Source organism: Numenius arquata, chromosome 11 (assembly GCF_964106895.1).
Source record: "Numenius arquata chromosome 11, bNumArq3.hap1.1, whole genome shotgun sequence".
NCBI classification, from domain to species: Eukaryota; Metazoa; Chordata; class Aves; order Charadriiformes; family Scolopacidae; genus Numenius; species Numenius arquata.
The window spans coordinates 530,358-548,767 of NC_133586.1; the positions used below are offsets into that span (position 1 = coordinate 530,358).

Genomic DNA, 18,410 nt, shown 5'->3' on the forward strand with positions numbered 1-18,410 from the left:
GCAGGGATCCGCTGGCCCGGGGGTCCCGTGTACCCGGGGGTCCCTCTCGGCCGGGGGCAGGGGTCCGTCCCTGCCGGGGGTCCCGCGTGCCCGGGGGTCCCGCGCGGTGCGGTGGCCGCGCTGGCGGCGGGCACGGTGGGGGGGCGGCCCGGCATCCCGCGGCCCGGGGGGGCGGCCCCGGGGAGCGCGGCGCGGCCGCCCCCGCAAACCGGCGGCGGGGCAGGGCCGGCCCCGCACGGAAGGGCTCGGCGCGGCTCGGGCCGGCGCTGACGGGCTCCCGGTGCCGCCGCCGGCTCCGGCATCACATGACTCGCCCCGTCTGCGGGAGACGCGGCTCCGGGACGCGGCGCTCCCCCGGCAGAGCCGCCGCCGCCGGCGCCGCGGGAGGCGAGCGCTGCGCGGGGAGGGCGGCGGGGCTCGGCCGCGCCATGAGCCGCCGCGGCGGCCGCCGGTTCTCCGGGGGCAGCGGGAGCCGCTGATGCGGGCGCGGGGGCTGCGGCTGCTCGCCAGGGACCCGCCCGCCGGCCGCCCGGCGGGGACCATGTGAGGAGCTGGCGGTGCCCACCAAGATGCAGAAGGGGATGCGGCTCAATGACGGGCACGTCACCTACCTGGGGCTGCTGGCGAAGAAGGACGGCGCCAGGAAGGGCTACCTGAGCAAGCGGAGCTCCGACAACACAAAATGGCACACCAAGTGGTTCGCGCTGCTGCAGAACATGCTCTTCTACTTCGAGACCGACTCCAGCTCCCGGCCCTCGGGGCTCTACCTGCTCGAGGGCTGCGTCTGCGACCGGGCGCCCTCCCCCAAGCCCTCCCTCTCGGCCAAGGACTCCCTGGAGAAGCAGGTGGGCGCCACCGGGGGCCGGGGCCGGCGCCCCCCCCCCCCCGCACCGGCCGCTGTGGGAGGGAGATGATGTCCCGGGTCCGTCTCAGCCCCCGCGGGGGTCCCGGCCCCCTTTCTCGGGGCTCCCCCCGAGGAGCGGACCTGCCCGGGACCTGCCCCACGCGTGACCGGGGCGGGGGGTGAGGCCGGCCGGGGGAGGGGGGGGGACGCTCCCCGTGGTTGTAGCGTCGGTCTCCCGACCGCGCTGCCAGCGCACCCCGGGGCGGCGGGTGGGTTCGTTGTGGGGGTGTCGGGCTCTGCCCGGCGCCCCCCCCACCCCCCCATCGCGGCTAATTAAGCCGCCGGTAATTGGCGGCGGGGGCTGCGGCGCGGGGCGCCCCCCGGCGGCCGCGGACCGCGCTTTGCGCAGCGGAGCCCCACGCGTGTCCGCGGCGCGCCCCCCCCCGCCCCGGACCAGGATTGGGGGCAGCGGCCCCGGCGGGGCCTGGAGGGGCCCGGGCGTCCCGCGGGGCCGCTCCGTCCAGGCTGTGGCTCGGCCGTTCTGCTCCCGTGTTGCCCGGCCTGGCGCACCCCGCCGTGTGCGCCCCCCGGGGTTTGGCAGGGTGCTGGGGGGCAAACCCGGTCCCGGCCCCGCGGCGTGGGCGCTACGGTGGTGCCCACCATGGGGCCGTGCTCAGCGCGGGGGTGGGGGAGCGGTGGGTGTCACAGGGCCTTGTTTTCTCACGGATTTCACCCCGTTCCCGCTCCCCGCACGTGCGGTTCGTGCTCCTGTCGCCGACCGGCTGGAAGTGCCACCCGTCCCCCGCCCCGGGCGGTGGGGAGACGCGGAGCTGGGAGCCCCCCATGCCACAGGCAGGGCTGGCACTTGTCTGCAGTGCTCCTCGCCAGATGCTAATGTCTGCGGGTGGAACCGCATGGAAACGGCACAGCCGGTGCGAGGCCCTGGGAGAATTCGGGTCCCCCCGGTGCCTGGGGACCCGGCTGCAGGGACGGCAGCCCCCGACCGGCCCGGGGGTGGGTTTCTCTCCCCTGGCTGTGCCTTTCCCGGGTGGGCAGGGTGGCACCGAGCAGTGTGGCGTGCGATGCTGGCAACCTCTGGCTTGTTTGTCTGGTGTCGTTTGCCGGAGCTGGGGGTGCAGCCAGGCAGGGGAGGGGTTGTTGCCGGGGAGGGGGGCAGGAAGGGCTGGCTTCCAGCCTGGGGGGGTGTGCAAATCCCCATCCGTCGCTGCCGTAGCTCCCAAAATCAACTCCGGTCTCATGAACGCGGAAAGGAGCCCTCTGCGGCTGCGTCCCCCCCTCGCCCGCTGCCCGTGGAGTGCAGCCGCACACCCGGGGGGGTGCCCATGTCACAGAGGGCACCGGGGAGCCCCTGGCAAGGAGGAACCGGGGGGGCCTTTCCTTTCCCAGCCCAGGCCCGGTGCTCGCAGGAGGCTCCCTGCGTTTGGTCCAGCTCTGCAGGTCTTGCATAATTCCTGCCTGAGCCGGCTCCCGGGGGGTGGTGGGGAGCGCTGCGGGACGGGCCCCGCTGGGACCCCCCCATGTGGCAGGGGTCTGGCTGCAAGGAAACGAGCCCCTTCGTTGCCTCTGGCTAATCATGGCATGCTCAGCACCCCCAAAAAACCCTGCCCCAAGAGTGAGACAGTGCAGCACCACCACTCCGTGGTGCGGCTCCTCACTCCCAGCAGGGATCACAGGAATATTTCCCTGTTTGGAGCAAAATACCCTTTTTTTTGGTGACAGTTGTGCCTCCTCGCAGCCCTGGCTCCGGCACTGGAGGAGCCTCCAGCGTGCCAATGGTCGGCTACAGCAGCGAGGAAGGGTCTGCATCTGCAAGGGGGTCACGCTGCCGTCCTGCTTTGTCAGCCGTGTCCCTGTGGGTACCGGTGTAACCCATGTTGTTGCGTGTTCCTGGTTGGGCTTCACTCAGCCTTGGTTTAAATCGAGTTCGCTCGCCAGGGTCTGGCTCCTCCTGGTTGTGCAGGAGGGATTTTCCACCAGGTGAAGGTTCCGGGGAGGATGTCACAGCCCCTTCCCAGCTCAAAACGCAGCTGGAAGGTTTATCCTCGGTGTAGAGAGGGGCTGCTGTCGCGGCGCAGGGAGATGCTGCCACAGCAAATATTTCCCAGGCTGCGGGTCTGCAGCGATGTACCAGGGTTTAGGGGCTGGCCCATGGTTTTATATAATTCATTTGGACACATTTAAATGAAAGTGCTTGAGCACTTGAATGCCCACTGCTTTGCTAACTAATTAATGGCATAGCAGCCGAGATAAGCAGCAGAATATTCCTGGTGCGGGTCTGCAGCGGGGAGTGTGCGGGAGGTGGGAAGGAGGGAACAGCACGCAGAGCCCGCAGGACGCCGGGAGGAAGGGTCCGGGTCCTGCAAACCAGAGAAAGCCTCTCCTTCCAGTGGGTACCCAGCCGTGTCCAGCATCACCTGCTCCTCATCGGAAAGGAAGGTGCTGAGGAGATTTCTAGCATTGCCTGGGATCACCATTAATTGTTTTCCGAGGGTATTTATCCATGCGGGCAGCTGCAGCTGGAGCTGTGGGGACAGTGTTCCCTGCAGCAGAGGAGTTTCAGGTTTAGATGCCTTCTGCACTGGAGGAAAGCCTGAAAGGTTTCACATTCTCCACAAAGGGGAAATTTTAAAAGGTGGGTCTTTAAAAACCCCCTCTTTTTTAAAGTTCACGTGTTTTGCTTTGCTGGACATGCAGTGTGTTTTTAGCACACAGTGCACGGGAGAGTAAAGGAGCAAAGTTATTTGAAAAACTGAAATGCCAAAGAGGGGATTTGGATGCCTCTGGAAACTTTACTTTCTGTTTTTGTTACGTTTTTCTGCATATGAGATTTTCTTCACCCCAGTTTGACTTGGAAGAGATTTTATTGTTGGGTGGGCTTCAGGCTGTGGCCGGGAGGAAGGGGCTGCTGGGTCCGCCTGCCCCCCAAGGGTGAGGATGCTGGGATGTGCCTTCACGTGGTCACATCTCCTGCCTCTTGGTGGCCGGGCCAGGCGAGACCCCCGGGTCCGTGCCGCGATGCAGGGGAGGGGGGAGGAGGTGAGGTGCCCCTGCTGGGGCTGCGTGTGGTGGGGCGCAGGCAGGGTGCAATCTGAGTGGAGGAGCTGAACTGGCTGGGGGTCCAGAGCTGATCCATCCCTGACCTCAGGACCGGGAAGGCCCCGGCATGGGGTGGGGGGTGTCTCCATCACACATGGGGCAGCGGAGATCCCGGCTGGGTTCGATCCGTGGATCCAGCCTCGAGGCAGATCTGCAGCCCCGTACCCCGGTGCCGTGGGTTATTCCTCACCAGCCGCCCTCTGCGCCTCAGGTGAGAGCCGAGATGATGCTGAGTCAAGTGGTGGCACCGTGCGAAACCCTTGACTGGAAACTCGGGGGCTCTTTGAAGCCATGAGTCTTTTATTCTCGCAAAGCCTGGGCTGCTCTCGGGAGCACACAGCCTGTGGCTGGAGATCTTTCCTCCCCACCTCTGAAGCGTTTGCCAGGGCTGGGGTAACATTTATCGTGGGTGCTCTATGGGGCAGGGGAGACTCGAGGAGGCATTTTTGTACCACCATTCACAGCTGAAAATGAGCGGTCAGTGGGTGGGTGTGTGTGGCCGTGCTTTCCTAGTTGGATGGGAGAAGGCTTGTGGAAACATTTCCCACCGGCACCTCGGGGAAAGAGCTTGTCTTCCAGCTCCCTGAAGCGTGTCCAGCCCTGGCCCTGCTTGTGAGCGTCCTTACGGTCCGTCCTGAAGCCTCCAAGGAAGCCACCTCTCTTCTCAGCACCGGAGCACAAAGAGTGGGTGCTGAACAGATACAAAGCACGGTCACCGTGGGCACCCTGTCCCGTGTCACCCATCCCTGGGGTGCTGGGAGAGCTGGAGGGAAGCAGGGCTGGGAGATGCTTGGGCACCCTGGGGACACCTTCCCTTGTGGGGTGTTGGGAGGCAGGTTCCTGCAACAGTCCCGGCTGCCGGTGGCATATTCCCTCTCTCTCGGAGCCGCTGACAGAGCCATTGCTGGCAGCAGGAGAGCTTGGGCAGCTCTCCGGGGGTGCAGCAGCCACGGGATCCAGCTCTGCCTGTCCCTGCGCGGGGGCAGAGCTCCCGGTACCCTCGGAGAGGGCTGCTGTGGGTGAGCCAGGGACAAACGCAGCCTCGCTCTGTGGGTGGCACGGGGCAGGCACCTGCTGCCGATCCCTCTGAGGAAGAGCATGGTGATGGCCCTTCCAGAGCAGCCAGGCATTTGCCCAGACCTTCTCCTCCAGCATTGGATGCGAGTGTCTTTGCTGGGTGCTGCTCTCCTAGCCCCCCTGGCAATGACATGTGCTCCCCGGGACCCCTGGCTCTTTCTGGCAATGGCCAGAGGAGCCGCAGACAAGGGGTTCCCCTCCTGGGCACAGCAGGGCACAGCTCCAGTCCCGGTGGCAGGAGGGGACAGATTCCACCTGCAGAGCAGCTTCTCACTGGGGCAAGCAGGGTGTCCATGGGCACCCCGAGCCTGGGCACACTTTGCTCCGCTCTGAGTGTGCGGGGTGGTGGGTGAGGATGCTCCAGTGCAGGGATGCAGGCGGTGGGTGAGGATGCTCCGATGCAGGGTGAGGATGCTGGAAGGCCAAGGCTGCTGGGAGACAGCCGGCCATCCCCATGCCACATGGAAATCCTACATTAGCTGTAGATCCAGCCGCAGCTGAGGCTGCAGAACATGCTTTGCACAGGAGGGTAAAGCGCTTCTCATTTTCTAGAAAAGTCTGGATTTTCTTCGGGGTGTCTGTCTGAGCGTGCTGCTGCCTGATTGCCATTTTTCTGATTATTCACATGGTGCTTATTCAAAGGACAGGATAAGGTGGTGTCATCCGTGTGACTGATGGCGACGGAGAGATTGCAGCCCAGTCTGAGTGCAGGACACCTCGCCTCCGCGGGAGCTGCCTTTGTCATGAAAAGCTGTTCCCCAAAATTCGTCGTATAAATCCAAAGAAGGCAATTTTGGGGCAGCGTGGCCCCCTTACAGGTGTTGTGTGAGCAGAGGAGCTGAAGTCATGGGGTGGGCTGTTCCCCGGGCAGTGCACACGCCGTCAGCGGGGGGTGCTGGGGGGGGACGCTGGGCAGGTTGCGGAGGGCCAGCCTCAACCCCGGGCTGCTCCGCGCTGGGCTCACCGGTGTCTGTGGCACTCGTGAGCCAAGCAAGGTGTGTACGTTAACGGCGCTCATCCTGCAGCGGTGGTCAGGGCTGTGGGGGTTTTTAATGTGTACAAACAGTTTTCCAAAAGGCTGAGACCTGCCGTGGGTGATGGCTGCCTTTTGCACGTCATGGCGAGTGCAAAGTGTGTCCCTGCACGGCCCCGAGGCTGGGGACAGCATCCAGATCCGTTGGGATATCATGAGCTCAGCAGGAAATTCCGCCTGTCCCAAGCCCCGGAGCAGGCTTTAAACACCTTCCCGGGGTTTTCCAGCTCCGGAATTGAGTTCAGCATCGATGTCTCGGGTCCTTGAGCTCCAACTTCCAGGGTGCTCAAGCTCCCTCTGGGCAGTGGGAATCCTGGAGGAAAAGCTGCCGGTGGTCGGATGGTGGAGAAAAAGCGGGTTTGTGCGGCCAAACTCCCAGCTGAAGCAGTGAAACAGGTATTGGAGTATTTTGGTTGCCAAAGACCAGGAGTCAGCAGAGGTTGGTGGTTTCTGATAAAGCAAAAAGGCCGAGAGCATTTTCACCTGCAAAACAAAAAAATCTGAAAAAGAAAATGGTATTTAAAAGTTTAAAAGGACATTTTTCAGTATGGTTTTTTTTAATTCATTTTAAATGTATGGACCACTTCTGATTAAGAGATCTCTTGCCTTAAGCTGTTTGGCTCTTCCCATCAGCTTAATTCCCCTCGATTCGCTCGTTTGGGTCGTTGCCACAACACCTGCCTCTTAGATTGTCCTGATGGGTTTTTGTAAACTTCTAATTAAAACCTTCCTAGACTTTTCCTGGACTCATGTACTTTTAGCCAGGCTTTCTGCAACGGGCTGAACTCAGCCTTCACACCAGCAGCACAGAAACATCAACGTATTTACATACAATCTGCTTTTTTGCAACATAAATCTGGAGATTATGTTACCGATTTTTGCGTGTTAAACCCGAAGCCAGTCCTTCACCTTTACTCACACGTTCTCACCCAACAGATCAGGGAAATCTGTTAAAGAAGCAGGGGGAGAGGGGAAGGAAACCTGCCCCCAGCCCAGTCCCCCCAGCTCAGCAGCCTCAGGGACATTTTCTCAGCTGCACATACACAATTTGCAGATTCCTTGCAAATACGAAGGTGCAGAGTCATTACAGCAATGTGAAATCTGGCCGAGGTCTGAATGTCTGATGTACCCAGGGTCAGGACTTTGGTTTAACGCTGGTTTCTTCATTAATTACCGTCCAGAGTGATGCCAAGGCTGTATTTCCAAGCCACGAGCCGGGGGGCTGCTCACCATGCATGTACAATGCAGGCGTCACTGGATGGTGTGTCACAGAGGGGAAAAATTGATTTTATTTTTTTTTACAAATGTTTCTGCCCCGGACTTCGGGTGGGATTCACATGGGGTGAAGCCTCTCGCTGCAGAGGGTCCCTTGCCTCCTGTTTGCTTGCGGTCTCCCGAATCGGCTGATGCTCAGCTCTGCTGCCTCTGCATGAGCATCCTGACGGCCCGTCCTGAAGCAGAGGAGAGAAATTGCAGCCTCTGGGATTCTTTTTTTTTCTTACTGCCTGCAGGGAAATGAGCTGCCTGAGTCCCCATCTCCTCCTCTGAGTCCCGGGCCCCGGCTTCCCGCAGCACAGGCTATGTAGGTCAGGGGAGTTAAAAGCTGCCATCGCTGGCTGTGGATTTTAGACTCATCCATCCAGAGCAGGAGAATTCTCCTCCCTTGCCCTTTCTGTCGGCTGCAATAACCATCCGCTGGGTGGGCAGGCGGCCCCGTACCTGCCTGCCACGGGCAGGTGGGGGGCAGGAGGGTCCCCGGCACTGCAGAGGGGATGGGGGCGGGGATCTGCCACGGGTGGGAAAGGCGCCTTGTGATGGCACAACGAGACCGCTGTGTGTGGGAAAGGGTGAGGGTCCCCTCTTCCGTGTGGGTGGCGGCGCTGGGAGTCTCTGTCCCCATCCCCTTCGGCAGCAGGTCCCCTCTGGATGCTGAGCTGGCGGCGGGGCACTGGCAGGGTCTGCCTGGGCAGGGTGGGGTGGCAGGGGCCAGCCGGGTGATGGGAACTCACCGGTCATCCTTAAATCATAGAATCATAGACTGGTTTGGGTGGGAAGGGACCTCAAAGCCCACCCAGTGCCACCCCCTGCCCTGGGCAGGGACACCTCCCACCAGACCAGGTTGCTCCAAGCCCCCTCCAACCTGGCCTTGAACCCCTCCAGGGATGGGGCAGCCACAGCTTCTCTGGGCAACCTGGGCCAGGCTCTCACCACCCTCACAGCAAAGAAGTTCTTCCCCAGATCTCATCTCCATCTCCCCTCTTTCAGTGTCAAACCCTTCCCCCTTGTCCTCTGGCTCCCCTCCCTGATCCAGAGTCCCTCCCCAGCTTTCCTGGAGCCCCTTTAGGGACTGGAAGGGGCTCCGAGGTCTCCCCGGAGCCTTCTCTTCTCCAGGCTGGACCTCCCCAACTCTCTCAGCCTGTCCTCACAGCAGAGGGGCTCCAGCCCTCCCAGCATCTCCATGGCCTCCTCTGGCCCCGCTCCAACAGCTCCATGTCCTTCCTGTGCTGAGGAGTCCAGAGCTGGACATGGTGCTCCAGGTGGGGTCTCACCAGAGCCGGGCAGAGGGTAAATGTTTCTGTGGAAGCACCACGTGGCACCGTGTTGTGGCCGTGGGACACAGGGATCTGTGTCCTGGCAAGACCCCGGCGTGGGAACCCCCAAAACAACGCCAAACACACTCTCTGTAATCATCTCTTTGGCTTTCGGCGAGGATGTGGAGGATGGAGGAGCCCGAGCGTCCCAGCTGCGGTGGGTGAGAATGGGCATCAGACAGGCAGTGGGCAAAGCACATCTTGGGGTGTGCGGGGACCCCCATCTTGGGGTCACCGGGGTCCCATGTCCTGCGGTGCATGGGGACCTGTGTCCCAGAGCAGCAGGGACCACGTCTGGGGGTGCAGGCGCAGGAGGTTTTGCTTCTCCAGCACTGGGCATGGCAGGAGGGCAGAGCCGTGGCTGCGCTGGCAGTGCCAGCCCGGGGACATCAGACATGTGGGAGGACATTTCTGGGAGATAGTCCCTGCACGTTAATCACTTGGTAGTCTCCTTCATTAATTCAAAGTCGCTTGTTGAGGTTCTGGAAGCAGAAATAGCTCCCGAGCAGCATTTTGCTATTGTACTCTCCTCAGTAAAAATAGCCAAGCTGGTGCCGGGGGATTTTTTGGAGAAAAAGCAACAGAGGGAGCAGAGTTTGGGGAGGGGACTCAAGGGGGGCTGTGGTGGGTGCTGGGCCAGGTCCCTCCATTCCAGGCCACCCTTCAGCAGAGCCCCAAATTAACCTGCTGAAATTCTGCCCCACTGCTGGAGAGGCACCGTGCCTTCCCCGGGCAAAGAGCTGGAGCAGCCTGTGGAGCCCTTCAGGTGGGGGAGAGGAGAGGTCCTGGGGGGGCTCTGGCACCACGGGTGGTTTCTCATTGAGCCCAGGGGTCTCTGCACATCAGGGGCTTCAGTAACCCCCCTCCGTGGTGTCCAGCGCCCACCCTTCCCGCAGCAGGGGGACTGGGAAGAACTGGGCGATGGTCGCAGGGCTGGGGCTGGCCGTGGGTGGGCTTTTTAACATCCCGCTTTGTGACCTGAAATGCTCCCGTGTCGTTCTTCCAGGAGAACTGCTGTGTCCGCCCGGGCTCTGGGCTTTCCTGAAGTGAAAGCCCCACAGCACCGGGGTCTGGGGGGGCCATGCATCCTGCAGCACTGGGGGCTGTGCATCCCACAGCCGAGTGCTCGGGAGGCACCACGGAAACAGGGAAGGCTGGAAAATGCCCCGTAATGAGGGATTTAAGGAATTGCATCTGCTTAGTTTGCCAGGAAGCGGAGTAAGAGGTGGTTTGAGTGGGGGGTGTCGGTGCCTCCACAGCTGGGAGTTAATGAGGTGCTCAAACGAGCACAGGTGAGGGTGAGAAGCAGCAGATTGAAGCTGTGGGTGATTTGTGCTCTGCAGCGGGCAGGGGTGGCCCAGCAGCACCAACTGCCCCCGGGGGAGCTGGGCTTGGGGTGATGCTGGAGGTGGGGGCTGACCCTGCTGCTCCCTGCCCGGTGTCAGTGACAGCCATGGTCCTGTCCGTGGGTCTGTCCCGGTGCCGGTGGGTGGCTGGTCCTGTCAGTGGGTCTGTCCTGCTGCTGCTGAGCCTCGGCCCCCCCACACGGTGAGTGCCGCTGGAAACACTCCTGGGCTGTCGAGTTTGATGTGTCACTGTGATAACGGAGAAGGATCATAATTTAGGCAGAGATAAAAGGTGGTGGGAGTTTTATTATTCAAATATAAAATAACTTCCTCCTCGCAAAGCGCGCTGCACTTCCTGGGTATTGTGTGGGGATAAATCAGAGTGACACGGGAGCTGCGGTGCGTGTGTGCTTGTGGGAGCCAGCTTTTCGTGGCACGTGGAGCAGCGGTCGGGACCAAACCGTCCTGGCCACAGCCCTGCAGCGGCTGCCGGAGCTGCCCCCGGGAAGCCTTCAGCCCCACATCGCCCGGCTCCACTGCCGACAGCATCAAAACTGCCGTTTGCAAAACCTTCAGGAGCTTCTGCGTTTAAGTTAGATGAGGCAGAAGCTGTCTCTGATGGAATGCTTTTGGTGCTGGTGTGTCAGGAGGTGCCTCAATGGACCTGGTGGGCGAAGCAGGGGGAGAAGCAGGGTGGGTCCCTGCCCCAGGCTCTGACAGCCCTTATGTTAAAATCCAGCAAGTCCCGAAGCTGTGCGAGGTGCTGCTGTCCCTGAGGGCCCTGGGTGGGCTCAGAGTGCTCTATCCCGGCACGATGCCTGGTCCTGCTCGCCCGTGGGAGCACACACGGGTGCTGCATCATCCCCCGCATCCCCCCAGGGACCCGCAGCACCCGGGAAGGGCAGCCCAGGGCTCGCCGTCCCCTCCCGCCAGGCAGGGAGTGGTTTGGGGGAGCCCCAGAGGCATCTCCCCATGTTTCTGTCCCATGGGAACCCAGCCAAGCTCTGGCTGTCGACGTCGGTGGAGCGTGGGGTGGTCAGAGTGTGTGCCGTGGTGTTGGGGAGGTTTGTCCCCGCGACACCGGGAGCTCACGGGGGCACCGGGGCTGAGAAAGGGCTTTCCGACCCCTTGTGTCCCCGGGGCCAGGACACCGGGGCCAGGGAGTGAGTGCTCGGCAGTGCCCTGGCACAGCTGGTGACATTCCTGAGCCGGCGCTGAAGGAGGAGGATTTCCAGAGCTGCCGATCTGACGAGCTCTTTTTAGCGCTGTTTGCAAGGGAAGGGGTGCGAGAGCGGGGAGCACAAAGCAGGGAGGCGTCACTCCCCGCACTGTGCCAGAGACCAAAAATTTCTGGTGAATTTTCTCTCGGAGATGTCTTGCTGCCAATAAAAGCCTTTGGGGGTGGGAGGGAGAAGAAAAAGGGATGAGAAGTGAAGGGCTGTGGAGCTGCTGCAGCTCCAGACGTGTCCCACTGCCAGCCCGGCCGTGGTGGGATGGGGAAGGGGTGGGAGAGGGACGATAGCATGTTCTACCGTGGAGAAAGCTTCATAAGGAGAAAACTTGTCTGTGGGTTCAGTAATAAAGAGGTATTGCACCTAAAAGGTCCTGGAGAGAAGTAAAGGAGGCTCAGGGTCGCAGGAACAACCAGTTGCCCCCCAGTTTCTGCGGGAGGGCTCTGGTGTGGCCCCAGGGCAGCGCTGGGTGCAGGAGATGGTGCAGTCAGGGAGCAAGCGGCTGCTGCAGCTTGGATTTGGGTTGGCAATTTTTTGCCACGATACCTGATAATTCAGATCCCTCCTTAAAGCTAACAGAGCAGCAGATAACGCCAGGATGAGCTTTTTCTAGTGGGTTTGATTTTATCCCAGTTATTCCGGGCAGTATCCGGCACTGCAGCGTGGTACCTGTTTCCTTGGAGACTGCAGGAAGGCACAGGAGCAGCACAAACCCCAGCCGGCGCGGGCTGCCGCCGCGCACAATTAGCACAAATACTGTAAATGTCAAGGGAGGCTAAATATAGTCCTGTGCCAGGTCCTGTTCCACTGCTGCCCCTCACAGCCGCCCGGCTCCAGCCCTGCGACTGCCCAGGACCGGGGCTCTGCCCAGCCCCGAGCCCCCGGCAGCAGCTGGGCTCTGTGTCGATGCCTGAGGGTGCTCGCTGCCCACACAGGCAGGGATGGAGGCAGGGATGCGGGCAGGGATGCGGGCAGGGGTACTGGCAGGGATGCCTGGTGCTGGGTCTGGCTGAACACCCTTGCTCATCTGCCCCTTTCCACAGGTGAGGGCTGTCCCCAGCACGATGGCTGCGGGCTCAGGCCTGCAGCCTCCTGCTCCTCGTTGGGTTTAGGTTTATCTGAAGCCCAGTTTTTGCCCAGCGGCATTTCCCCTCGGAGCATTTCCCAGCCCTGTCCTCTCCCGTGGCTGCCCCGCCGGCAGGAGCAGCTTTCAAAATATTTTTTTTATTTTGTTTTGGTTTTTTTTGTTAAATGAAGTGCCCTGTGGTGGATCATAAAGCGCTTTCCTAATGGCCTTGTGCGAGCAGGCAGTAACTCGCCCTGTGTTTGCTCCCCCAGCATTACTTTACCGTTAATTTCAACCATGAGAACCAGAAGACCCTGGAGCTGAGGACGGAGGATGCCAAGGACTGCGACGAGTGGGTGGCAGCCATAGCTCACGCCAGGTATCGCCCTCCGCCAGCGCAGAGCCGGGGGCGCTCTGCCAACAGGCAAAGCAGAGACCCTTTGGTCCCCAGCCCCGTCTCAGGGACCCTCGTGCAGAGCCAGAGGCTGCATTCAGATGTGCCCCCCCGTTCCCGCGCCTGTCCCCGTCCCATCCCCATCCCACTGGGGGTGACTGCACCAGCAGGCTGGCACTGCCTGGTGCCGGAGGGATGCCCAATTCATCATTGGGTTCAGAGATCATCAGGAAGGGTTTAATCTGGAATAGCAGTAGGTCAGAAGGAGGTTTTCGCAAGCTGGTCTTTCCCTGCTGCAGCACCTTAATGAGAGCAGATGTTCACAGGAGCTCCTGCCACAAGTGTCCTCCTCCTCGTTAAGCTTTTGGGACGCAGTAGGTGGGAGAGGTTTGGCCATGGGTGTTTGGGGGTTTTTTTGGTCTCCTACCATTTCCTTAAAATTTGCAATGTCTTTTCTGTTTGCACCCTCATGGGGAACCCGAGTCCCCTCCGAATCGCTCGGTTCTGAGCAGCAGCACCCCGGACTGCCAGAGCCTCCTGGGTACCCCAAGCTGGAGGGTCCAGGGCAGCATGTGGGCAGCCAGGCAGGAGACACCCCCCCACACCCCGAAAACTGCAGTGTGCAGACACCTAATCGTGCTTGCGTGTCCTGGGGGGGCCATGGCAGCGGGTCGGGGGGAGGAGAGGTGCTGACGGCCCTGTCCTCCTGCAGCTACAGGAACCTGGCGACGGAGCATGAGGCGCTGATGCAGAAGTACCTCCATCTCCTGCAGATCGTGGAAACGGAGAAGACGGTTGCCAAGCAACTCCGGCAGCAGATCGAGGACGGGGAGATCGAGATCGAGCGCCTGAAGGCCGAGGTGAGGAGCCTGGCATCGCCCCCCAGATCTGCTGCCGTTCCCCGGGGTGACCGGGGGGCTGCGGGTGGCATCACTACACTGGCAGGGACCGGGCGACCTCACAGCCGGTGGGTTTATGTGTGTTTTAATGACATCAGGCTGGCTCCTTCTCTGGCATCACCTTGGCTGGAGGTTTTTCCTGCAGGAGCCGTGCAGTGAGTGGCCCCGACGCGGTGTGGGGGGCTCACTGTGGTCCCCAGCCCCGGGATGCTCCAGGGAAGGGTTCGCTCCGGCAGCGAGCGCTGGGGAACAAACAGGCTGATGAGTTGGTCCCTTGGGCCCGGGAGTCGGTATTGAGGGAGGGATGGGGACTCCTTATCACCTTCCTTATTTTCATCCTGGATGCCCTGCTCAGACCCGCTCTGCGTGCTGTGTGCCGGGTGGTGACATCTGCCGGCTGCTGCAGAGCCAGGGCAGTGACCGAGAAAGAAAGAGGCATTGGTGGCCTCAGGGGGGGACCTGTGCCAGCTGCCAGCCGCACTGCCCGGGTATGTCGGGGGATTCACATGCACGGTGCTAGAAACGGATGCTTCTCTGAGAAGGGAGCGTCCCTTCAGTGGGAGCATCCCAGAAAACCCGTTGCCTGTAGCTGGTCCCAGGAGCTCCCGCAGCCGGTTGCTGGCGGGATGTGGGAAGGGTGACGTGACGCAGGTTACGGCGGAGAAAGCAACAAAATGCCAAAGTGACTCAGCAGACAGTGCTGAGGGAAGCGGCGTCTCTAAGGCACCCAGGAGGAAGATGCTCGCAGGTGTGGGGCTGCCCCACGCTGCCTGGCCCCCCTCGTGGGGCTGCAACCTGCCCTGGGTACCCTCCCAGTGCTGGGGTTTGGGCTGCTGGTGGTGCTGGTGCCATGGGGCCGGCGGGTTCAGGGCACCCCGGAGCCGGTCCTGCTGCTGGTGCCATCCTGGTGTCCAGCGGGGAAGGTCGGGCAGCAGCTCCGTGCTGGAGGCAGCCGGGAGGGGGTCCTGCTGGGCTGAGACGTCCACCCTCAGTCAAAATTGCCACGAAGGAGGCAACAGGAGAGGCAGCGAGGGCAGGAGTGGGTTGGCACGTCCTTATGGTGGTCTTTTCCTTAAATTTTGAATTTTTGAGTTAAAAAGTACAGGTGAACAGCAATCGCTGCCCATGAGTCAGGGTACGCTGAAGGTTGCCTTTAGTCTTGGGGGGACTGGGGAGCTCCTTAGGTGTGAAAACACACAGCTCTGTTACCGTCTGGGTTTTGTGGAAGTCCTCTCCTCCTCCCGGGCTGTGGCCGTGAATCAGAAGCAGCTCCTGCCCGTGTCTGGCTCCCCCAGCAGCCGCCTCCTCTTTTCCTCTTTTCCTCTTTTTTTTCCTCTTTTCCTCTTTTTTTTCCTCTTTTCCTCTTTTTTTTCCTCTTTTCCTCTTTTTTTTCCTCTTTTCCTCTTTTTTTTCCTCTTTTCCTCTTTTTTTCCTCTTTTCCTCTTTTTTTCCTCTTTTCCTCTTTTTTTTCCTCTTTTCCTCTTTTTTTTCCTCTTTTCCTCTTTTTTTTCCTCTTTTCCTCTTTTTTTTCCTCTTTTCCTCTTTTTTTTCCTCTTTTCCTCTTTTTTTTCCTCTTTTCCTCTTTTTTTTCCTCTTTTCCTCTTTTTTTTCCTCTTTTCCTCTTTTTTTTCCTCTTTTCCTCTTTTTTTTCCTCTTTTCCTCTTTTTTTTCCTCTTTTCCTCTTTTTTTTCCTCTTTTCCTCTTTTCCTCTTTTCCTCTTTTCCTCTTTTCCTCTTTTTTTTCCTCTTTTCCTCTTTTCCTCTTTTCCTCTTTTCCTCTTTTCCTCTTTTCCTCTTTTCCTCTTTTCCTCTTTTCCTCTTTTCCTCTTTTCCTCTTTTCCTCTTTTCCTCTTTTCCTCTTTTCCTCTTTTCCTCTTTTCCTCTTTTCCTCTTTTCCTCTTTTCCTCTTTTCCTCTTTTTTCCTCTTTTCCTCTTTTTTCCTCTTTTCCTCTTTTTTCCTCTTTTCCTCTTTTTTCCTCTTTTCCTCTTTTCCTCTTTTTTCCTCTTTTCCCTTCCTTTCCATTTCCCACTTTTTTTCTTATTTTCTATACAATCAAAATCCTAATCACCTTTTTCCCAATTTTCCTTTTCTGCAGGTACATTTTGTGTTTCCCCACCCTCTCCCGTAGCTTTAGCGGTGGTTGTGGCCATGGGGGCAGGGACAGGGCGATGAGCAGGGGACTGAGAAAAACGACAGGCGAGAAGCAGTAAAAATTCCAGCTCCGGAAGCTGAGGAGATTCGGTGCAATCCCTGTTGGAAAGCTGGGACTGGATGAGAGTTCGGCCCTGGCCGCAAGTTTCAGGGTGCAAATGACTTGAGATTTTTCTGCCAATTTCTGTCCAACTTGGTTTTCTAACAACTCGCCCGCGAAGGCTTTCTCCGGAGGGAGGGATGCGGTTGGCACTGGGGACCCGCGGGGTTTCCAGACCCCCGTCTCCGTGGGGTGTTGGGGGTGTTCGGGGGGTGCCGGGGAGCTCTGCAGGGTTTTGTCTGCTCCATCCACCCCCCTCCCAGTCAGACCCAATCGGCACAGGGTGTCCCTCCGTCTGTGCTTCAGCTGGAGGCGCCTGCTGTTCCCGGGGGTTTGTCCCCGGCTCCAGGGACACGCCGGGACGCGCCGGGGCGGCCGCTCACACCCCGCTGTCCCCACAGATCGCCTCCCTGCTCAAGGACCACGAGCGCATCCAGGCTGGCCAGACCAGCGCGCCCAGTGACGACGACAGCGACATCAAGAAAATCAAGAAGGTGGGTGGTGGTGGCTGGGGGGCACCGGGGGACGGGGGCACTGAGGGACAGTGGCAGCAGGTCCTGCCCTTGCCCGACCCCCGGGAAAGCCTCCGCTGGCCCTGGCCCCCCGAATGTGAGTGGGATGGGGCCTGGGGCTTGGGGCAGCAGCCGCAGGTGGGACGGAGCTCTGGGCATGGGGCGGGATGTGCTGCAGATGCTCGTTCACACGAGGGATATTTGGAAGCTTTTCCCAGTGTCTCCGTAGATCTCCGTGTGTCTGGGTGCCTGGAGAGGTGCTGGCTCCAGGGGGGCTGTGGTTCCCCGGGCAGTTGTGGGGTGCCGGGTAGGGCTCAGCACCCCTCAGGCTGGGAGCCCCCAGACCCACACAGTCCTGCTGGCAGGGAAGCGGTGGCTGTGCCGGGGGCGGGGGTCAGGAGTTACCACGGGATCCTTGCTTCTCCCGGGAGTCTTCCGGGCATCTCTGTCAAAGGGAAAAGAGGGCACTGTCTGCAATAAGAAAGTGCTTTTAAATGAGTTACTGCTCGTTTCCCAGGCGGGGGGGCTCAGAGCAGCGGTGACAGGCGCCGTCGTGCCCACCCCAGCACAGAGGCAGGGAGACCTGACTGCAGAGCCCCAGCCCCGGCACCGTGCTGGCCACAGGGTGTCCGCTTGGCTCGTTAGCCCGGACCCTAACGTGGCCATTGCTCCCCCGGCAGGTCCAGAGCTTCCTGCGGGGCTGGCTGTGCCGGAGGAAGTGGAAGACCATCATCCAGGACTACATCAGGTCCCCCCACGCCGACAGCATGCGCAAGAGGAACCAGGTGGTCTTCAGCATGCTGGAGGCGGAGGCCGAGTACGTCCAGCAGCTCCACATCCTCGTCAACAACTTCCTGCGGCCGCTGCGCATGGCAGCCAGCTCCAAGAAGCCCCCCATCACGCACGACGACGTCAGCAGCATTTTCCTCAACAGGTGGGTGCCATCCTGGGGGTCCTCTCCAAGGGGAGAGCTCGGCAGCTCCCCCTGCGATGGAGCTGGCAGCCTCCGGGCAGATGGTGGTGTCCACAGCCTGTTGTCCTCCCCTGGGAATGGGTGTTGGGGTGCTCGGGGATGGGGAGCTCTCCGGGAGCCCACAGCCTGGTCCCCAAAGCCGTGGATGGAAGCTCGCCATCCCCATGGGATGCCTGGACAAGCGGCTTGCTGAGTGCTTGGCAGGGACATGAGGAGGGGCCATGGTGGCTAGTGCTCTGGGGCTGGCAGGAGCCCATCTGTATGAGGTCCTGGCTCTGGCCAGGGGGAGGATGGTGTCCATTGGCGTGAACAGCCCGTGGATAGGGATGGACGAGGGAAGCGGGGAGGATGGAGCTCTCAGGGGAGGTGGTGCAGAGGGGCAAGGCATAGCTGCGGCTGCGACACGGGGTCACAGATACCGCACAGCGTGAGGAGAGTGGCCGTGGGAGGTGGCACTCGCTGACCCCAGCCCAGCCACCGTGGTGCCAAGTGTGTGTCAGCCCTACCTGCCAGGTTTAACGGCAGCTGAAATGGCTCCATCCCGGGGTGGTACTGACACCAGCGGTGTCTCACCAGCCAGCCCTGGGGGGTGCCAGCCCTGGGGTCCCAGGTTGGGCAGGGGGTACTGGGGAGCCGATGGCACTTTTGCCCCCCCCAGCCAGTGCCGATCTGTGGGGCTGGTCTGGGAAGGGGGTGGCTCATTCCCCTGCGGGAAGTGGGATCTGGGGTCCCCTGCGTTTCAGGGTTGACTTCTGGGGCTGCTCGGTTCCTTCCTCTCCCCCCATGCGCCTCTGGGGACCCTCTCTGCACCTCACCGTGTGCAGCCACCTCCCCAGCCAGCCCCAGGGCTCCCCCTTTGGGCTGGTGATACCCTCTTCATCACTCATCATTTGCCGCTTGTTCACCTCTTTTCACCCCTTGGTTTGTCTTTCAGCGAAACGATCATGTTTTTGCACCAGATCTTTTACCAGGGCCTGAAGGCGAGGATATCCAGCTGGCCCACGCTGGTGCTGGGTGAGTCTTGCCTCCTCACCGCGTTTCCTTCCTGCTCGCCCCAGGAGCCCAGACCGCCCTC

The 18,410-nt window shown here is 60.7% G+C and overlaps 1 protein-coding gene across 1 annotated transcript in view; it reads left to right on the forward strand.

Annotated features, from left to right (window-relative positions):
- Positions 1 to 569: 569 nt before the first annotated feature.
- Positions 570 to 18,410, forward strand: part of RASGRF1 (Ras protein specific guanine nucleotide releasing factor 1) — a 38,298-nt gene continuing 20,457 nt past the window's right edge. The window contains exons 1-6 of the mRNA XM_074155874.1: positions 570 to 845; positions 12,579 to 12,685; positions 13,413 to 13,560; positions 16,252 to 16,344; positions 17,043 to 17,296; positions 18,270 to 18,349. Coding sequence (XP_074011975.1) covers positions 570 to 845; positions 12,579 to 12,685; positions 13,413 to 13,560; positions 16,252 to 16,344; positions 17,043 to 17,296; positions 18,270 to 18,349 — 958 coding nt within the window. The remainder of the gene's footprint in view (positions 846 to 12,578; positions 12,686 to 13,412; positions 13,561 to 16,251; positions 16,345 to 17,042; positions 17,297 to 18,269; positions 18,350 to 18,410) is intronic.